Below are 20276 nucleotides of genomic sequence, written 5' to 3' on the forward strand. Positions count from 1 at the left end.
TTAGTCTTTTGGACTGATCTTTTCCTTGTATCTTGTTCTCTTCATTCTCCCTTGCTCCCGAAGGGGTGAGACCAATGGAGTATCTTAGATGGCTGCTCACTAGCTTTTAAGACCCCAGACGCTACTCACAAAGGTAGAATGTAGAACATTGTCTTTATAAATTGTGTTATGCCAGTTGAGCTAGATGTTCCCCAAGACCATAGTCCCCACAGCCCTCTGCCCAGCAATTCAGTCCCTCAGGGAGTTTGGAAGTGTCTATGGGGCTTCCATGACCTTTCCTTGTACAAATTGTATTGGCTTCCCCAGTATTATGTACTGTCTTACCCTTCACCAAAGTTGCCACTTATCTATTGTCTATTTAGTGCCCCCGCAACCCCTCCCATCCCTTGTAACCAACAAACATTGTTCCTTTTTGTGTGTAAACTTTTACATGAGTTTTTTACTGTGGAGGTCTCATAAAATATTTGTTCTTTTGTGATTGACTGATTTTACTTGGCATAATGTTCTCCAGTTTCATCCATGTTATGAGATGCTTCACAGATTCATCATTGTTCTTTACCGTTGCATAATACTGCATTGTTTGTGTGTACTATAGTTTGTTTATCCATTCATCTGTTGATGAGCATTTAGGTTGTTTCCATCTTTTTGCTATTGTGAACAGTGCTGCAATGAATATAGCTGTGCATATGTCTATTTGTGTGATGGCTCTTATTTCTCTAGGGTATATTCCTAGGAGTGGGATTGCGTTTTGTAGTGCTTTTTTTTTTTGTGGTGCTGATGTTTTCTTTGTTCCTCTTACTCTCCTGCGCTGAGTTTCTTTTGTTTTGGATTTTTTTTTCATTTCTTTTGTTTTTTGTAGGTTTTGTTTTTACTGAGACTATGTTTTTCGTCTTTATTTTGATGAGTAGGTTGGTTAACTTTCTTTGTGTTTACCTTGAAATTTACCCTTATCTTCCTAGATTAGAACCAGTCTGTTATTACTTGGTATCACCTTGCCTTCCTGTCCATTAGAAGGTTCTCTACCTACACTGTTTATTCCCTCTTTTATTGTTCTGATGCTGTTGTCATTTACAGATTAACCTCTCTGGTTCCCTGTTGTAATTCTTTTGGTTCTGCATAGTCCTTAAGAGTTCATTTCCTAGGTTGGTATCTGGCTAGTACAATCCTGTGTCCTATATTCAGCCTGCGGTCTGATGTTGTTTGTTCTCAGATCGAAGGACTCCCTTTAAAAAGTTTTGTAAGTTTGGTTTGGTTTTTACATAGTTCCTTAATTTCTGTTTATCTGGAAATGACCTAATTTCACCATCACATTTGAACAAGAGTTTTGCAGGATATGTTATTCTTGGCTGGCAGTTTTTTTCTTTCAAGGTTTTATACATTTCATCCCATTGCCTTCTTGCCTACATGGTTTCTGCCGAATAATCCGAGCTTAGTCTTATTGTTTCTCCTTTGTATGTGATTTTTTGTTTTTTCTTGAGCTGCTCTCAGGATTCTTTGTTTGTCTTTTGTTTTATTGAGTGTGATTATGATATGCCTTGGTGACTGTCTTTTGGGGTTTAACCTATATGGTGTTCATTGAGCTTCTTGAATGGTCAGCTTTTCATCTTTCATGATATTGGGGAAGTTTTCTGTCAACAATTCTTCAGTGATCCTCTGTGTTTTCTGTTTTCTCCCCCTGTTCTGGAACTCCGATCACTCACAGATTTTTGTCTTCTATTGCATCCCACATAATTCTCAAGGTTTCCTCATTTTTCTTCATTCTTTTTTCTGATTTTTCCTCAAACAGAGTTGTATCCAAGTGTTTGTCTTCAATTTTGCTGATACTGTCTTCCATCATTTCAAACCTGCTCCTCAGCCCTTCCATGATACTGCCTATTCCTGAAATCTTGTTGTTTCTCTTCTGGATTTCTAATTGTTGTTCTTGTATGATTTCTAGTTGTGAATTTATTTTAGTGTTTTGTTTGTGTATTATTTTCTTGAATTGTTCCATTTGTTCGTCTGTATTTTCCATGAATTTGTCTGCCTTTTCCATGAATTTGTCTATTTTTTCCTCATTTTTATCTGCTTTTTGCTTCAACTTTTGGATAATTCTGAATATTAGGGATTTGAATTCCCTATCAGTTAGGTGTAGTCCCTTTTCTTCTGCTGGAAGGTCATCTGGTGTTTTATTTTGGATGCCTACTGGAACCATCCTGTCCTGTTTTTGTAAATGTTTTGATATTTTCTGCTGTCTTCAGGGCATTCAGTGGTTATTTTCTTTGTTTATTGATTGTAGATTGTTTCGTCCTGCTTTTTTGTTTTATTTGGTTATGTCTGAGCAGGCGGGCTGTGTGTTCTTTGTTTGCTCATCTGACTAACCCTTCTCCATGGGCAGGGTCAGTCACTCAGGTATGGTACAGCAGGGCAGGTCCAGCTGAAGGGGAGTTGCTGGGATGGGTTGTTGGTGGCACATACCAGGGCTGACCATGCGGACTGGGAATCAGTGCAGGGCAGGTTCCAGCAGGCTGTACCTGTGCTGCTTGGGAGTGTGATGTTCAGTGCACGGTGTGGGTAGGCAGGAAGGAGGTGGTAGATTGTGGTGTGTGGAGCTAAGATGGGTATGGGAAAGATGAGAGAGAGGAGAGAGGAACAGGAGCCAAAAACATACACACAAACAAAAAAGAGTGCTAAGGGAGCTTGCTGTTGGAGTGGAGAGATGAGAGATTGAGAAATGGGGAAAAACAAAAATAAAAACAAAAGGGTAAAATAAAAAAAATGAATAAATCGAGAAACTGGAAATGAAGAAAGATGAAAGGGGAATAAGAGAGAAGAAAACAAAACAAAGGAACAAAAAAACCCCAAAAACAAACAAAAAAGAACAAAACCAAAAAAAGAAAAAAGAAGTGCCCCCAGAGATGTCCCTGTGCGTCTGCACTGAGTAAGGGAGTATCTTCCAAGCCACGCAGTACTGTCCGGCTAGAATGGGCTCCCACCCTAGGAAAGAAAAAGAAAACAAACAAATCAAAACAGAACAAATCAGAGCAAACTAACAAAGAAAAAAGCCCCGGGGGTCCCACCAGCGTGACGGCACAGTCTGGGAAGCAGTTTCACAGTCGAGTGGTGTTTTGCAGACTTTCAGGAAGAAGCAAAGATGGCACACAGAGCCAGGTATTTGAGAGAAAGGAGGGGGAGGTGGTGAGAGATACCGAAGAAATCTAAAGAAGCCGGAAAAAACAACACCAACAGCCAACAAAAGGCACTCAGGGAGCTGGCCAGTGCGGGCGGGTGGAATCCTAGTGACACCAGGGTGAAGCTGGTGCTTCCTGGCCAAGAGACTGTGGCTGCAGGAAGCAGAAGTGTTGGTGAAGAAGGGTGGGGGGGGGTGGGAAGGCCTATATCACTGCTTACCGGTTGTTCTGTCTCCTGATGGAATCTCTGTGAAGCTGCTTTCTCATACCCCCAGTTCACTGATCTCCAATAGTTGTCCCAGATGGCGGATCTGTGCTGTGGCAGTTGATAGGGGACCTCTGCATGTTTATCTCTCTGTTCTCTGTCAGTTTCTTATTCCATTCAGTGCTTGGCTGAGTTCTTTATCTCTTCATTTGATGCTGAGAGTTTCAGGATTGATGTGTGATTCTGTTTGACTTAGTTTTTCTGATCTTTGCTTCAGAGGGATGGCGTGGAGCTTCTGACTATAGCGCAATGTTGCCCGAAGTCCAGTACCTACTTTTTATGTGTTATTGTTAGCTGTCATCAGTTCTTCCCCCAACTCATGGTGACCCTATGCACAGTGGTACTGGACTATTGTGATTTATAGGGTTTTCACTGGCTGATTTTTCAGAAGTAGATTGCCAGGCATTTTATCCTAGCATGTCTTAGTCTGGAAGCTCCGCTGAAACATGTTGAACATCCCAGTAACGTGAAAGCCTCTACTGCACTTGAGGTACATTGATTGGGAATTGAGCCCAGGTCCCCTGCATAAAAGGGGAGAATTCTGCCACTGAATCACAACTACAGTGAATAATTCTTGTTAAAGTGACAATTAGTGTGCAGTGCCGCTGAAGTGTATTGTGTATTCACTTTTCTTAAGGCACTGTTTTCTTCCATCATTTATTTCCTCTATTCTTGATGCTGTTTAATTAAGGAATATTCGCTCTTTTTCATCCCTCCTTTAATGCTGATTGTGACTTTTAAGGGCTCCTGATAGAATATTTCCAATGTTATCCTGACTTTGTTGCCTGACTAGTTTGCAGATTTCCCAGCTCAGTGTGGTACATCACTTGAAAAGGGAAATTACGTAAACAATGTGATCATAAAGGGTTAATTTTTGAAATTGTTTTCCATTAGAAGTATTTTCTGATTACTTAATTGAAATCAAATTTTCCTACCCACCAAAAAATTACTCTATCTGTCTCAGTCTTCCCCACCTTTAGTATTTGGCATTGCTGTCCTCCCCGTTGCTGCCCTCCCATCACAAATTCTTTTGATTCTAAAATATTTTCTTCAATCCTGGTACCACTTCTTCCATTTCCAATGTCATACCATATTAGTCTGTCACCATATTATCTTGCCAGACTACTTTGATAACCTCCTAACTTGTTTTCTTCGTTTTGTTCTTCCCCATCCCCTGTTGCCATTCTCTGAAAGGCTGTCAATCTGATCTTACTACAATCAAAATTACACTGTCGTTTCCCTACTCAAAATTCTCGGTAACTTCAACCACATTGAACTCCTTTTTTCCCCTGAAATTGTCTTAACATTCTTTCCTGTCCTAGGGACTTTACTGTTCTTACTCTTCCCTTCCTTACAGACCTTCCCTTGACTCTGCTCTGCTGTTTTCTCATCTTTTAGTTCTCAACCCAAACATCAACCTTTCAGGGAAGCCTATTACCCAAGTGAATTTTTAGCTTTTGCATAGCCATTGTAAGTTGCCATCACATCGATTCCTACTCTTGGTGACCCTATGTGTTAACGGAGAAGAACTGTCCTATAGGGTTTTCATGGCTGTAATCTTAATGTATGCAGATTACCAGGCCTTTTCTTCCACTGTACCACTGTCAACCTTTAGGTTAGCAGTCAAGTGTATACTGTTTGTGCCTCCTAGGAGCTCTGGTGTCACAGTGGTTAAGAGCTCACCTGCTAACCAAAAGGTTGACAGTTCAAATCCACCACCCACTCCTTGGAAACTCTATGCGGCAGTTCTACTCTGTCCTATAGGGTTGCTGTGAGTCAGAATCAACTCAACGGCAATGAGTTTTTGGTTTCTAGTGACTTTTTGAGTAGTGATTACTCGCTATCTTATTTCTTTTACTTTCTTTTAATTTTGTCTCACCTTATTAAGTTAAAAAACAGACGTTTATTTGTTTTATGTTTTTTCACTAACATGTTTCCTGTGCTTGAAGAATATAATAAAAAGTACCTACTTAATAAATACTTGTGGATAAATGAATTGTAATTAATTTGGCAGGTATTCTTCCTTTGAACTAAGTCTTATATAAGTCGGTGATTTTATTTACAACACATGGCTTCTGATTTGAATCAACTGTTTTTTGATTGTAAGGATCAGAGAAGTGTCTCCCTTTCATTTATGTATTCCAAAGTTAAGTCCTTGGCATGCTTGAAGTCTTGCCTCAAGAAAAACTGTTATTTCATAGTTTTACTTAATATTTTATTCATTTGATTTATTTTGTCATGATGTTTTAGAACTATCTTTGACATATCCATTCAGTTTCAAAACATTATGGATTTGTTGCACATATTCCCACCCACTGCCGTCGAGTCGATTCCGACTCATAGTGACCCTATAGGACAGAGTGGAACTGCCCATAGGGTTTCCAAGACTGTAAATCTTTACAGAAGCAGACAGCCACATCTTTCTCCCGTGGAGCAGGCTGGTGGATTCAAACCACTGACCTTTCAGTTAGCAGCCAAGTGCTTAACCACTGTACCATCAGTGCTCCTTGAACATGTTCAGGGGTATAAAAGTCAGAACCTCTCCATTATGAAGATTTTGTTTTTCCTTTTGATTCATCTGTCTTTGGCTGGAAGATAACTTGAATGTTTTCATCCTCCCTGCCAAATAGTTATGGGAGTGGTATACATGTCTTGCACATCTGGAAATGTATTTTCCTGCTTTAAACATGAGGAAAAAATGATAAGGTGTAGAATCCTTGTGCTACTTCTCTTTCCCCTGGTAACTCAGTAGTAATGATCCTGTTTTCTTCAGGCTTTTAGTGTTGAGTAGAAAGATGGACCATCTTGATGTTTGTTCCTTTAAAGGAGCATATATACTCGTAGGGATTTTTTTTTTCGTCTCATTTTGTGTTTCACAGAAATATATCTGAGTGATGGTCTCTTATTGTGATTGATTATTATGGCTCTCATTCAGACTATCGACCAAGCTCTTTATTCACCTCAGGAGATTTCAGCTTCTGTTATTTTTGATTATAAATGTACTTTTCCGTTTGTTTTGGTTCTTTATTCTGGAGCAATCTTCTGTTCAGTAGCTCTGATTTTGGTCTCTGTCTTCTATATCTGTAATGATATCCTTTGTTGTTTTCTTTATCATTTTTCTCTGATTCTGGGAGAACTTTATGCTATTTTAGTTTTTTTTCCAGTGGTGAATACATCCCTTATTTCTAGTGCATTTTTAATATTTGTCTTCATTCTAAGCTTTTTTTAATACCTTTTCTAACTCTTTTTATTTCTATGTATCTTTCAGGCAACTTTCTTTAATCGTTTTCTCATCTCACACTACTGTTTCATCGAGTATAGTCAGAGGAAATGTTTTTTCTGCATTTTGGATAACGTTCTCCCCTTTGCCTAGTAGCCCCACCCCCACCCCCATGGGACTCGTGTTTTTCTTCTTCCATTTATTCTTAAATGATAAGAGGGTTCTCCAGACTTGAGTCATTATGTTAGGCTATGATCTGAAAACCCTCTACTCCTACAAAGTACACTACTTATGTAGCTCTTTCTGATTTCACTTCTTTCATTTATAGACTTTCCAAGTTGCAAAACATCATCATATAGTCGTTAATGCTCTGGAGAGGTTATGAGGAATTAATTATGTGTCCAAATGGATGTAGTACAAGAACAGCTTACTGGAAGGTAATTTATGGTTGATCTCAGTCGGAAGCACTCTGATAGGGATGAAGTCTTACCAAGAACCTTTCTGTCTGAAGTAGAGGTAGACTCTTATGGAAATCTATATTATTATTCTTACAGAGCATTGCCCATTCTGTGTTTTAGTTGGTGAGAAGTTCTGAGATCTTGACATATGAATAATTGTATTTGTAGTTTTCAGGGCTTTTGGTTTTCATGAATATGTCAATGAAAAGGTGAAGGAAGGTGAATCAGTATTATTATTTGCTGTCATTAAGCTTCCATCTTGTCTTGTGATTTTATGTTTATGATCATACTACTAAGCTATATGTTGTATTTGATTTGTAATACTTTGGAAAGTATGCCTTGGTAATATAATTTATTATCTACAAATCTTAATTTTTGTTACTTAGATTTCAAGTGTTATATGTCACAAAGGCTCATGATTGCATTTCTTAAAAATTATTAAAGTGTTAAGTCCTCAATTGTTCCTTTATAATCTAATTTGGGAAAAGTAATTGTTTCATGACTGTTTAAATACTTTGTGCATCTTGGTTCAGTCAGTTAAACTTTTTGATCTGTAAATGGAACTTCTTTTTTTGTAGGTAAAGTACTCAGATACTGAATAAATCCTAAAAGACTGCAATAAAGTGGCAATGTCTCGGGAACCCACCCCACCTCTACCTGGAGACATGTCTGCTGGTCCTATAGCAGAAAGCTGGTGTTATACACAGGTACATGCTATTGAAAATGCCTTTTTTATATGTCACTTATAAATTTTTTACTGTTTTGAGAATATTACTGTGAAACTCATGGCAAGTTATTAGAAATGCTAGAAAAGTATGGGATGTAACAAGTTAAAAAACATAAAAGTCATTATTAAAAATGGTTTTCTGAATCTCTTAGGTTAAAGTGGTAAAGTTTTCCTACATGTGGACCATTAATAACTTCAGTTTTTGTCGAGAGGAAATGGGTGAAGTGTTAAAAAGTTCAACATTTTCATCTGGCCCAAATGACAAAATGAAATGGTAAGATTTTTGTTTTTATGTTTGTTGTTTTTGTTGTTCTCATAAGCTGCTTTATGGTTTTGTTGCTGTTAATTGTTCCTGAGTGGATATTCGTTTAATTTTATGTTAGATTGGTAATAAGTTCCTAGGAATATAGAGAATTGTAAAGAATTGTGGGTGTGTTGATTGCCAGGAGCACTCTTTGTGATATTATTTAATGAATGATTTCAGTATTGCCTCTCTTATTTTGAACACTTAAAGTATTATATTCCTCCATGTGAGCTTGTTGTTTTATTTTAGGTGCCTGAGGGTAAATCCAAAGGGATTAGATGATGAAAGTAAAGACTACTTGTCCTTATATTTGCTTTTAGTCAGCTGCCCAAAAAGTGAAGTTCGAGCAAAATTCAAATTTTCCCTTCTGAATGCTAAAAGGGAAGAAACAAAAGCAATGGGTAAGTGATTTGCAAACTGAGTGAAGAAGTCTCTGTGTAACTATGTCATGTGACTTCTGCACTTTACCAAGAAAATCGGGGCATTTTTTTTTTTTCCACCAAAATTTGCTTTACTTAAAACATTTGATTTGGCCAATATCTAATTAGTTTTAAATGCCAGCGTAGAGATGTAGTTGTTTTTATAAATCTTGGACTTCACGAGACCTTTTAAAACGATATAAAATTTAACTCTTTCATGCCCTAAAATGACATTCATTTGTTGCTTGGAAAAAATAGCTGCTGTTAGGGCAAGGTGCCTGGTTCAATGATTGGCATTTAATAGGTGTTCAAGAAATATTTCTCTTCTTCCTTGCTATTTTTGCCAGGTAATAAAATCTGAAGAGTAATGCTAAAGGAGATAGAATATCCTGATGTTTTGATGATAGAATTTTTTTGAGCAGTGAACGAAATACTGACTGAAAGGCAGTTTTTCTTAGTCACAAATCTAGCCAGCTGAAATGATGTAACCTGGAACTTCATCATAGAAGAGCACTGTAAGAAGTATAGAATGTGCATAGTAGGGAAATACATCATCAACTGCCATGTTAAATTTTACATGTTTTCTAGAAGTGAATCACAGAAACAAGCAATTTTTTGTCACAGAAAACCTACTCCACACACATTTTCAAAAATAATATTTTTTATTACCAAAGTAATAAATATTTTCACATTGTCTCACCTTTAAGATAATGGAGTGTGTCAGAATTAGGCTTACTGCTAGTTTTCCACCTCCATTTTATTATTTGTATAATGGATAGTGAATACTTTCTCTGGATTATTTTGTTTATTTCAGAGTATACAGATATTATGCAGCATGTTAGGCAATTGTAACATTTACTTTAGTTATTAAATCCTTTACAAAATTATACTAAAAGTGTGATTTGGACTTTTATGGAAATTTTTTGGGAGGATTAAGGGATTATATGTAGAGACATAAGAATGCTAAGGAGACTTTAACTTTTTCACCACTTAATGGTTTTTTCTGTAGTCCATTAAAACTTAAATCATTGGTATGGGTGTCCCAGGAAAGCTTAAAGGATACTTCAGTGATTTCAAGCATCCATTTTTAAAGGGAGAAGCAGGAAATGAGCGGTGTAGATCTAATAGGGTTCTGATATGAGACGATAACCAGTATGCCTGTGCCAGTGTTTTTGCTCATACTTCATTGTCTTCAAGGACCTAGATTGTTAAGAAAGATCTCTTCCTTCTCCATGAGATTTGATCTGGTTTTTCATCTCTTTAGAGATGCAGAAATCTAAAATTGAGCTCATTGATGATGGCCAAAATTTGAGTAGTAATGTGGAGTGATCTGGTGCTGCCTGCCTTTTATGACATTCATTTATGAACACACATATACATAATTTTTATGATGGATGTATTGGCCCGTCCCGGTTTTTTGCGTGTTTTATTCAACTGTGTTATCATTAAAAAAATGCTTCTTGAATACTTGCTTTATTTAAACTTCTATTCTGTTTTCCACCAGAAAGCCAAAGAGCGTATCGATTTGTGCAAGGGAAGGACTGGGGTTTTAAAAAATTCATTAGAAGGGATTTTTTGCTTGATGAAGCTAATGGTCTTTTACCAGATGACAAGCTTACATTATTTTGTGAGGTGGGTACATTTTTTCGTTTAAGGAATTCCGTGGTTAACTTTAGTGGTTTAGGAAAAGTATAAACTGGAATAATATTGGGTGTAATTTAAAAATTAATTGGTATGTGAATAAAGTTTCATTTGTAAATGCTTGACTAAAAAAGCTGACTAGATTGTGTCTTATAGATCAATATAGTAGTCCAGTTGGAAATTAGTTATTGAAAAAATTCTGTCATATCTCTAGCTATTAATTGTAAATGCCGTCGTACTATTATTGTGTGCTATTGAATCAACTCTGACTCATAGCTACCCTGTAGGACAGGGTAGAACTTCCTCTAGGGTTTCCTAGGCTGTAATCTTTACAGGAGCAGATTGCCAGGTCTTTTCTCCTGCGGAGCAGCTGAGGGATTCGAACCACCAACCATTTGGTTAACAGCCAAGTGCTTAACATTGCGCCAACAGGGCTCCTGCAGTTATACTACCATATATTAAATACTTCTTCCTTTTGAAAAGACTACGAATATGCATATCTTTATATATGAAAATTTCCAAATTTCTTCTTCATTCTGAATAACATATAGTCAATATGTTTGTCATATTCAGATTGATTGTATTAAAAACTTTTACTCAAAGTTTATCAGTTTGAATCCATATGTGAATGGTAATGAAAAGTACCTAAGGAAGATTGGGGAAGCTTTTGTTAATTCAAGTAATTTGATTAATCAAATGTTAGTATTCTAAGAGATAAGGAGGCTGCATGGCGCACTGATTAAAGCGCTTGACTGCTAACCGAAAGGTCGGTGATTTGACCTATTCTGTGGGAGAAAGATGTGACGTTATGCTTCCATAAAGATTATAGCTTTGGAAACTCTATGTTGCAGTTCTCCTCTGTCCTGTAGGGTTGCTATGAGTTGGAGTCGACTACACAGCAACAGGTTTTTGTTTTTTATTCTAATAAGTAGTTTCTCAAATTTTTGAGATATGCCCGTGTCAGTTACAAATTTATGAGGGGTATTTATGTGCACAAAGTGTCATATTTTGGAAGTTAGCAGCATTGCCCTATCAAATAATTTACACTGAAGATTTTTCTTAATTTAAAGGTTTGTTTTGCTTCTGTCATTAGTATCATGAAGTGGTTTTAGCTCTACAAATTTTTGAGATTCATCTTTGCAGTGATTCAAAGATTATTATATTACCAATACAGTTTATAGAGAGTATGTGTTAGTAACATAGTGGTAGTGAATTGTTGAAAACAATGGAAATGGTTATGACCCAGTAAACTCAATGTTAGATTTCAAAAGGTTATTGTGGACAGATGAGTGTCTTGGAAGCCTGCTAATTTCCTTCACTGCTACTTAGGTAGCTTTAATCTCTTCATAGGAAGTGTGTAAAATTTGCCTGGCAAGATTACAACTTAATTGTATGTCATTATTTTGTGTCAGAATAATAATTGAAATATGGCCCTGAAGATTACATAGTGCAAATAGAGTGCATCTTATTTTCACTTAGACAGGTTAAACGAACTGTATGATGACTTTATTATGAATACAGTTATTTGGCTCATAAACCATATACAAGTGTCTTGAATAGGACTTATCATTAAATGATTTGGGGGGGAGGAAGGGAGCATTTGTTGCCAATAGACAGATATTCTCAGTAGTATTCTAAATAAATATAGTTCATTATCGTTTATGCTGTTTAAAATTTTTAGCATCCTTAATGTAGAAACTCCCTGAATTTTAGCAGTTATCTTAACTTTCAAAGTGTTAATTTTTTAAAATCATGTTATGTTAGAATTTAAAGGACCTTAATTTAAAGTTATTTAATATTTAACCCAATTTAAAGAAAACTAGTGCAGCAAAAGTTATTAGTGAATGAACATCTTTAGAAAATACTCCTTTTTTTAGAACTGAGATAGTATTTACAGCTATTTTTCTTAGCATATATTATTGGAACCTAGATGACTAAGAAATTCAGAATTAAGGCTGAAATTAAGTTTAAGAACCTTTTTTTGATATATATTTTTGAAGTATGCTTGGTATCCATATGCTAGATGCTACATGCTAGTGACCCTAGTAAGATAACCCATCATGACAAACAATTTTAAGCTGGGATTGATCAGACTCAGTTTTGGATCCTGAAACATGCATCTTTTTACTGCTGTACATATTTATACCCTCGGCACCATATTTAGCGCAGTTGGGCAAAAAGTACTTTTAGCAAACATTCCTCACGCCCTCCATCATCTCTTCCACCACTCTCATGGATGCCCCTTCCTTCTGCAGCGTCTCCTGCACTGCTTGCAGAAGAGGAGGAAGCGTTGCACTGAGCCTACCTAAAGAACTGCCTCCTCCCCCTCCCCTGCAAGTGGTGCTGTAGACAGGTAAGGCAGTTTGCTGCTACCCTTTCTGTGCAAGACCTAGCTTAATCTTGCAAGTTCCACACAGTGTTTCAAATTGCCAAAGGTAAACAGATTTCTAGCACTTAGAATTCTGCCCTCTCTCCCACAAAGTGATGTAGAAAACAGGAATTGAGGAATAAATAGGAAAAAGTACAAAACTCTTTAGATTAATTCGTCTTTTGAAATAAAAAATATTTTAAATACTAGTCTGCAGACCCATGCCATTTCATGATAGATAGAAACAATATATATGCACAGATAATATACATATAATGTGTTTTTTATAAAGGTAAATAAGCTAATTCATTTTTAAGGACACATCTTTTTTTCCATCCTATTTTTCTTTTGCTAAGATAGCCTTTGTTTTAAAATACTTGTGATAGTGGATGATGCTTTATTCACCGAAAGGCCCTTTCTTCGCACAATGAAAAGGTGACAGTGTTGCTCCTGTCACCTAAATTTTAAAGAATGATTTCTATCTATAAAATTCAAAGTCTGGGACCCATTATTCTAGAAAACAATGAAGTTGGACTGTTAAAAGTTCTCTCCTTTGGAGCTGGTGTGTGTGCGTTTGGGTCGGGGAGAAGATTAGGTAGTTGATTAGAATGGAGAAATTGTAGTACCATGCAGCTTTGGGAATTCCCAGCTTTCAGAACCAGTTTGAAGAATTCAGATGTTTAAAAATGGGAACCTTAGTTCCACACTGGAGGAAACCAAGATTTTTTTTATTATGAAAGAAAAGCAAATTTAACCTCAGGAAAGAATGTCAGCCTTTTTTCTGAATTTTTCATTCTAGGTTCATTGAAACAAAATGTTTCGTACCTGTATTTAAATACGTAATAGAGAAAACTAAATTTTTACCTTAAGCAAAGACTGAATTGTTTCTTAATCATAGATATCAAGAATTTAGTATATATTGATTTTTAATTAGATCATTAAATTTCTACTATAAGTAATAGTCCCTTGAATACTCTTTGGTGTGTGAAATGTTAATTATGTGTCTTGGTCAAAATTTATGGTTGTATATGTAGATGTATATGTCAGTAATAAAAGCCTTTTGAATTATGATTGCTTATACAAAATATGTATCTAACATTATCACTATCTGTGCCTGATAATGTCTGTTTAATTTTTTTAGCCTTTTATTTCTATCACTTGATTTTTGCCAATTTTTCACATTAATATATTATTTTTACTTAAAGAATTTTAGAAATCCTTTCCTAAATTAAATATAGCACCACATTTTTTAATTTCACTGCTTACTTTATGCAGGTGATTAAACAGAACCAATTCCTGTTCTCGGGATTTCAAGAGCAATGCTTGATGTTAACAAATAAATACTATATGTAATAAAAAGCAGATCCTAACTGAACCCTGAATATTAACACCAACATTTTTGGTTTGTGTATCATTAGGTTATAATGTATGATTAAGTAGGGCAATTAGGTAAGGATTAGTGAAGCTTGTTTCTGTTTTGTAGTTACTAGAATTTTAGAAACAACTTGATTAAAAACTTAATAGGATAGGAGAACCTTTATGGTGGATTTATTTATATATGCAATATCTTAGTTCCTATATTTAGAAAAATATTTCAAAAGATTGTTGTAATAAATGCCATCTGAACCATAAGTGTATTAATATAATTAATTTAAAAAATATATCCAAAGAAGTATTGTGTAGTGCAAGTAACCCTGAAAAGGAGTCTGGAGATACAGGTCTAGTCTTTCTTTGCTACTAACTAGCAGTGTGATTCAGGGTACTTATTTACCTTCTCTTGATCTCATTTTGACCTTTTTTATAAAATAAGGTGATTGGATTAGATGATTTCTGTACACATATAATTGCAAAAGGTTAGTATGCAAGTTGGGGTGAGGATAGGTGGTTTATAAAAATAGCATCTGAAAAGTACAGATTTTCTAGTTTTTCTGTAGAAGTGTTCATTAATTCACATAAAATATATATCTGTATGTTGAGGTGAATGAGGACTTCTGAGACAATATTCTCCAAACATTTTCCACTGGAACATTTTTATACTTTATGTGTTATGTGTTAGCATATTAGGATTTGGTCTAATTTATCCATTTTAATTTATATTTTGTACATAGCTAACTATTTATATATATGTTCTTATTTAAACTCACCTTCATTTAACAAAAACCTTATGAAATAGAGGGTTTTTTTTTTTTTTTTGAACTTTTTATTGTGTTTTAGGTGAAAGTTTACATAGCAAATTAGTTTTCCAGTCAATGATTCTTACACAGATTGTTCTGTGACATTGGTTGCAATCCCTGTAATGTGTCAGCACTCTGCTGTTCCCTCCCAGGGCTCCCCATTTCTATTAGTCCAGTTTTCCTGTTCCTCTCTGTCTTCTCATCTTTAATTTTGGGCAGTTGTTCCCCTTTTGATCTCGTATAGTTAATTGTTCTAAGGAGCACATTCTTCACGGGTATTATTGTTTATTTTATGATCCTGCCTATTATTTGGCTGAAAGGTGGCCTCTGGGAGTGTCTTCAGTTAGAAGGTTGTCTTAGGGCAGTAGTCTCAGGGGTTCTTCCAGTCTCTTTCAGACCAGTAAGTCTGTTAAATGAATGCACTTGTATTAGTTATCTATTGCTGTGTAACACATTACCCAAAGATTTAGCAGCGAAAACAACAAAAATAGGTAACTAATATAGTACTTTTTGTTAAAAAAAGTAAGTTCATTTACTCTGAAACATTTGCTTTACTAGTTTAGTTTTTTTTTTTTCCAATTTATTAAATGTAATGTGAAATTTCCAATAATATAGTAGAATACCTCTTCTTAAAAGTGACGTTGGAAGACTTGTTAGAGTTTCCATAAAGTATTCAGTATATAGCCATTTTTAATGGGAGATAATTTAATAAGCACTGTATTAGAATCCTCATAAAAGCAATGTTATAATCATAACAGCCTTTATTATTTCATAGGTAAATACAAGGTCTGCAAATTGCATTAAATTATATTTGTATTGCTCTTACCATTGATTTTCTATAAATGATTCCATGAACTTTAATTATTACACTAGCTTTTGTGAGAGTTTTTGTAATTTTAAATAAACATATTTGAGTTGATTTTACTAGATTTGAAAAACATGTAGGAGTAACACTTAAAATACTCCCCAATTTGCATGTTGTAGATTGTAGTTTTATAACCTTTTTTTTATACTTTAAAAAGTCATTGTGAGCCTTATGCCACGTTTATTGTATGTGTAGCAAAATTTAAATGTTAATAGGCTTGGAGTGTGAGATAATAAAAAGTAAAGAAATTTCTTTCTCCACCTCATGTAAATGACTTTTCCTTATTTGCAGTTGATATATCATGACATTTTTTTGTTGTTTAGAAATAATTTTTGTAATTGCTATAATTATCAAGCATTCCAATCAGTTGATAAGCTGTTTATTTACATAGTATTTCGCTATTGAAACAAATCTAATTTGTTTCTAATTTTTCTCTATATCATTTCTCTCCTTTAAATTGTATCCTTAAATTCAGTTTCCAGGTAATAGGATTTTTGATCAAGAGTACATTGAATTTTTCAAATGATTTTAAACATATTTTAAACATAAATCAGATATATTTAGTAATTGATTATTGATTTCAATTCGTGAAATTGTTTTTCTTGCTCTCTTTTTTAGGTGAGTGTGGTCCAAGATTCAGTAAATATATCAGGACATACTAATACAAATACTTTGAAAGTTCCTGAATGTCGACTAGCAGAAGATTTAGGTAATCTCTGGGAAAACACAAGATTTACAGATTGCAGTTTTTTTGTAAGAGGACAAGAATTTAAAGCTCATAAATCTGTGCTTGCAGGTACTTTCTACTTTCGAATAATACAGTATTTCTTTTTTCCATAAGTTTGTGCATTAACTAATGATGCTTAATCTTGTTACAGCTCGTTCCCCAGTTTTTAATGCAATGTTTGAACACGAAATGGAAGAAAGCAAAAAGGTAGGCATAGTTTAAGAGCTAATATTTAAATTGCACAAATGTAGGATAATGGAATATGAATTTTAAAAGTAACAGTGCATGTTCTTGTCATACTGTTATAAGAAGGGAAGAAATTTGGAAACAAATAGAAAGATGGAAGAAAAAAAATGTTCTTATAATAGAACAATAAATGTAGCCCAATGTGAATACTCAGTGAATAGCCCAAGTAGCAGCTATTTTGATGCCACTCTGGTAGGTAAATAAATGAGTAGTTGTTATCCAAAGGACTGTTCTGGGCCATAGCTGTTTGAGAGGTCTTTGGTTAAAATATATATTCCCCATTACTAGACTTCATAGGTTGATTTTGGAATCTGTTTTCTAGAAACAAAAATAGTGTTTATATTCTTTTCATCATTAAAACAAGGCTTACCTGTTTGGCTTTTCCAAACATTTTCTCTTTCACCTGTTGTCTTAAAATGTAGTCAGGTTAGAGATCAGAGGTTGTGTCTCTCTGCTGGTTGCATACTGTCCATCTGGACAACTCCAGAATTTTTTTTTTCTAGATTTTATTTATTGTTGTTGGGAATATACACAACAAAACGTACACATTTCTACATGTACAATTTAGTGGCATTGATAACATTCTTTGAGTTGTGCACCTATTCTCACTGTCCTTTTCTTAGTTGTTCTTCCCTCATTAACATAAACTCACTGCCCCCTAAGGTTCCTGTCTAATCTTCGCAGTTGCTATTGTCAGTTTGATCCAATCTAGATCATTCTTAAAAGAGTATACTATTCAAGGTGGACCTTTTTTACTAGTTAAGCTATTGTTTGATTTTAAGATGACTTCAGGGGATATTTTGGTTTAAGGTTTAAAGGTTGTCTCCAAGCTATAGTTTAAGGGGTTTATCCAGCCTCCATGGCTCCAGAAAGTCTAGGTCTGTGAGAATTTATAATTTTGTTCTGCATTTTCCCCCTTTTGATCAGAATTCTTCTATAGAAGCTTTGATCAAAATGTTCAGTAATGGTACCGGGGCACCATCCAGTTCTTCTGGTCTCATGGCAAAGAAGGCAGTTGGACAACTCCAGAATTTTTTTCTGTAACTCAGCTTTATTCTTTCTGCAGAACTAGAGGCCATGACAGAATAGCTGTGTTTTTTCCTCTGACGATTGGTCTGGGCAAGTGCTGTGATCAGAAGTTATCAAAAGAATTCAGAAGTTATCGGAAGAATTCTGATAGCTTCCAACTGGGGAGACATCATTGATGTCAGAAGTTACTGACAGCAAAGGATCATAAAAGTTTGGTATTATTTAGTGCTAGAGATTTAGCTTCATTGATCCCAGCAGAGAAACCAAATACAAAGATAGGAATAAAAAAGCAGCTAGTCCCCTTTGGACTTGAATATGTCACAAGTCAAGTAAGCATTGCCATTTTTGCAAAAGAGTGTTCTGAGATAGTGGGTTCTGCTATCATCTGAAATATCTGGCCCTACTTTTGTTTAATGCTGGGAATAGAACCGTTGGTTACAGGATCTTAGGCATTGTATGTATTAGAATTTAGGAATTTAACAAAGAGAAAGTTAAGTGCCATCATCCTTTAAGCGAGAGATCAGAATCTGAATTGTTTTGTTTGGCCTCCAGTAATTTGTTTTTTTTATTTTAGTGCTTTAAATTGAGAAATTGGCACTTATTTTCCCACATGGTAGTGCTTGGCCAGTCCAAGTGTCAGGACATGGGCACTCCAGCTGGTCATGTCCCACCTCTCACACAGTATGTGATTCTCCTCTCAGACCTGCCTGCTTTACTTGGACTGCTTAGTTTACTGAAGATATACTTTCCTCGGTTTTATAATAGGATTTAGACATATCTCTAAATGTAGATTTGAGTTGTAAAGTACTTTAGTACAGATTTGAGACTTTTTAAGTTACTGTCAAAGATTCACTTTGGTTCATTTGTGTGCGTGTTTTCTTTAGATGCTACTTTTTTTGTGTATGTTTTTTTTAATATCAGAATCGAGTGGAAATAAATGATGTAGACCCTGAGGTTTTTAAAGAAATGATGAGATTCGTTTACACAGGGAAAGCACCAAACCTTGACAAAATGGCTGACAACTTGTTGGCAGCTGCAGACAAAGTAAGTAATTAGGTCTTAAGGAGCTGAAAAATATCCTTAAGCTTGATGTATATAAAGAGCTATCATCAAATGAAAACCCCAAATAACTTGGAATATTGAATTAATTTGTACTATTTATAAATGACTCTTGAGGATTTGTGAGCTAACATACAGTGGAACAATATGGAAATGAGTTTTTTTTTTAATCCACAAAATGTAAAAATATCTTTAGTCAGAGCATATAAAAGCGAGTAAATATTTCATGGGAAATTAAACTGTAAACTCAATATTTTTGAATGCATCTTTATGCCCTTTTATAAGAACATATACTGGTAGCATATATATATATATTGCAATTTTCAGGTATTTTTAGTCTGTGCATGACCTTTGTTCTTAAAACATGATATAATAGTGCATGGCCTTTGTTTTAAAAAAGGGAGAAAAATTGGTTATTTTGTATAATTTAATTCTCTTTGTATTCGTAGATTTATTTTTTTAATTTGATGGCGTAAACCAAAAAACCAAACCCACTGCTGTCGAGTCACTTCTAACTCATAGAAACCCTGTAGGACAGAATAGAACTGCCCCATAGGGTTTCCAAGGCTATAATCTTTACAGAAGCAGACTGCCACATCTTTCTCCCGTGGAATGGCTTATAGGTTCGAACCGCCAGCCTTTCGGTTAGCAGCCAAACGCTTAACGACTGTGCCAGCGGGGCTCCTTCATGACAGCATAAAAAGAGGAAAAACAGTGTTATCAATTTTACAATGCTGTTTTGTCATGGTAGTTCTTGGAGGTAGGGCAGCTGCAAAAATATAAGAAAATTTCGAAGTCAGTGATTTCTTAATCCTGAAAGCACATTTGAATCTCCTGGGGAGCTTTCTACAAAAATACTGATGACCATGCCACTCCCCTCCCCCCACAAACCTGATTTAATTAGAGTGGGAGAGGACTTAGACATTGGTATTCATTTTAAAAGCTGCCAAGTAATTCTGAGGCTTAGTCAAGTTGAGAACCACTGCTCTAAACTATTGTTTTAAACTGTATTTCATGTCCTTTTTATCTATTGCAATATGACTTTGCTAGTAAAACCATTTTTTAAGGATATAAAACAATTATTAGGCTAGATGACTCCAGAAGAACCAAAGGGGAAGCTAAGTCTAAAAATTCAGGCATGTATAACTAACAGCCCACACACAGTATAAAAGCAACATTTTTAGTGCTTAACAGCGTCATTCCTCTTAGCCAAAAAAAAAATCCTTGCTGTCGAGTCCATTTTCACTTACGGCGACCTCGTGTTTCAGAGTAGAACTGTACTCTATAGGGTTTTCATGGCTGTGACGTTTCAGAAGCAGATCACCAGGCCTTTCTTCTGAGGTTCCTCGGATAGGTTTGAACCACCAGCCTTTTGTTTAGTAACCCAGCGCCTAACCATTTGTGTCACTCAGGGACTCTCACTAGAAAGTATTATAAGAAATAAACAAATCTCCTTATGATGGCCTAATTCATACTCTAGCATGATTAATGATTTAAAAACCTATTACTTAAATATTACCAACATTTTATATTTAGATACAGAGATAGATAGTATGTGAAATTTGAGGGACTTACGGAAATGCACACTTCGAATTAGTTTAACTTTA

The 20276-nt window shown here is 35.3% G+C and overlaps 1 protein-coding gene across 6 annotated transcripts in view; it reads left to right on the forward strand.

The window, feature by feature from the left end:
• The window catches only part of SPOPL (speckle type BTB/POZ protein like), a 66048-nt gene that overhangs the window by 33189 nt on the left and 12583 nt on the right, over window positions 1–20276 (forward strand). For 5 of the 6 annotated variants that reach the window (XR_002823857.1, XR_002823858.1, XR_002823859.1 and 2 more), the window contains 7 exons: window positions 7689–7817; window positions 7990–8111; window positions 8391–8542; window positions 10065–10192; window positions 16227–16404; window positions 16487–16542; window positions 18532–18654. Coding sequence is in view for 3 of the 6 variants with exons in the window: in XM_023730208.1 (XP_023585976.1) it covers window positions 7740–7817; window positions 7990–8111; window positions 8391–8542; window positions 10065–10192; window positions 16227–16404; window positions 16487–16542; window positions 18532–18654 (837 nt within the window). In the remaining 3 variants the exon portion in view is untranslated. Of the gene's footprint in view, window positions 1–7688; window positions 7818–7989; window positions 8112–8390; window positions 8543–10064; window positions 10193–16226; window positions 16405–16486; window positions 16543–18531; window positions 18655–20276 lie in introns of those variants that run through there. The other variant, XM_023730209.1, reaches the window with a different exon arrangement.

This window comes from Trichechus manatus, unplaced genomic scaffold (genome assembly GCF_000243295.1).
Source record: "Trichechus manatus latirostris isolate Lorelei unplaced genomic scaffold, TriManLat1.0 scaffold00033, whole genome shotgun sequence".
Classification (NCBI taxonomy): Eukaryota; Metazoa; Chordata; class Mammalia; order Sirenia; family Trichechidae; genus Trichechus; species Trichechus manatus.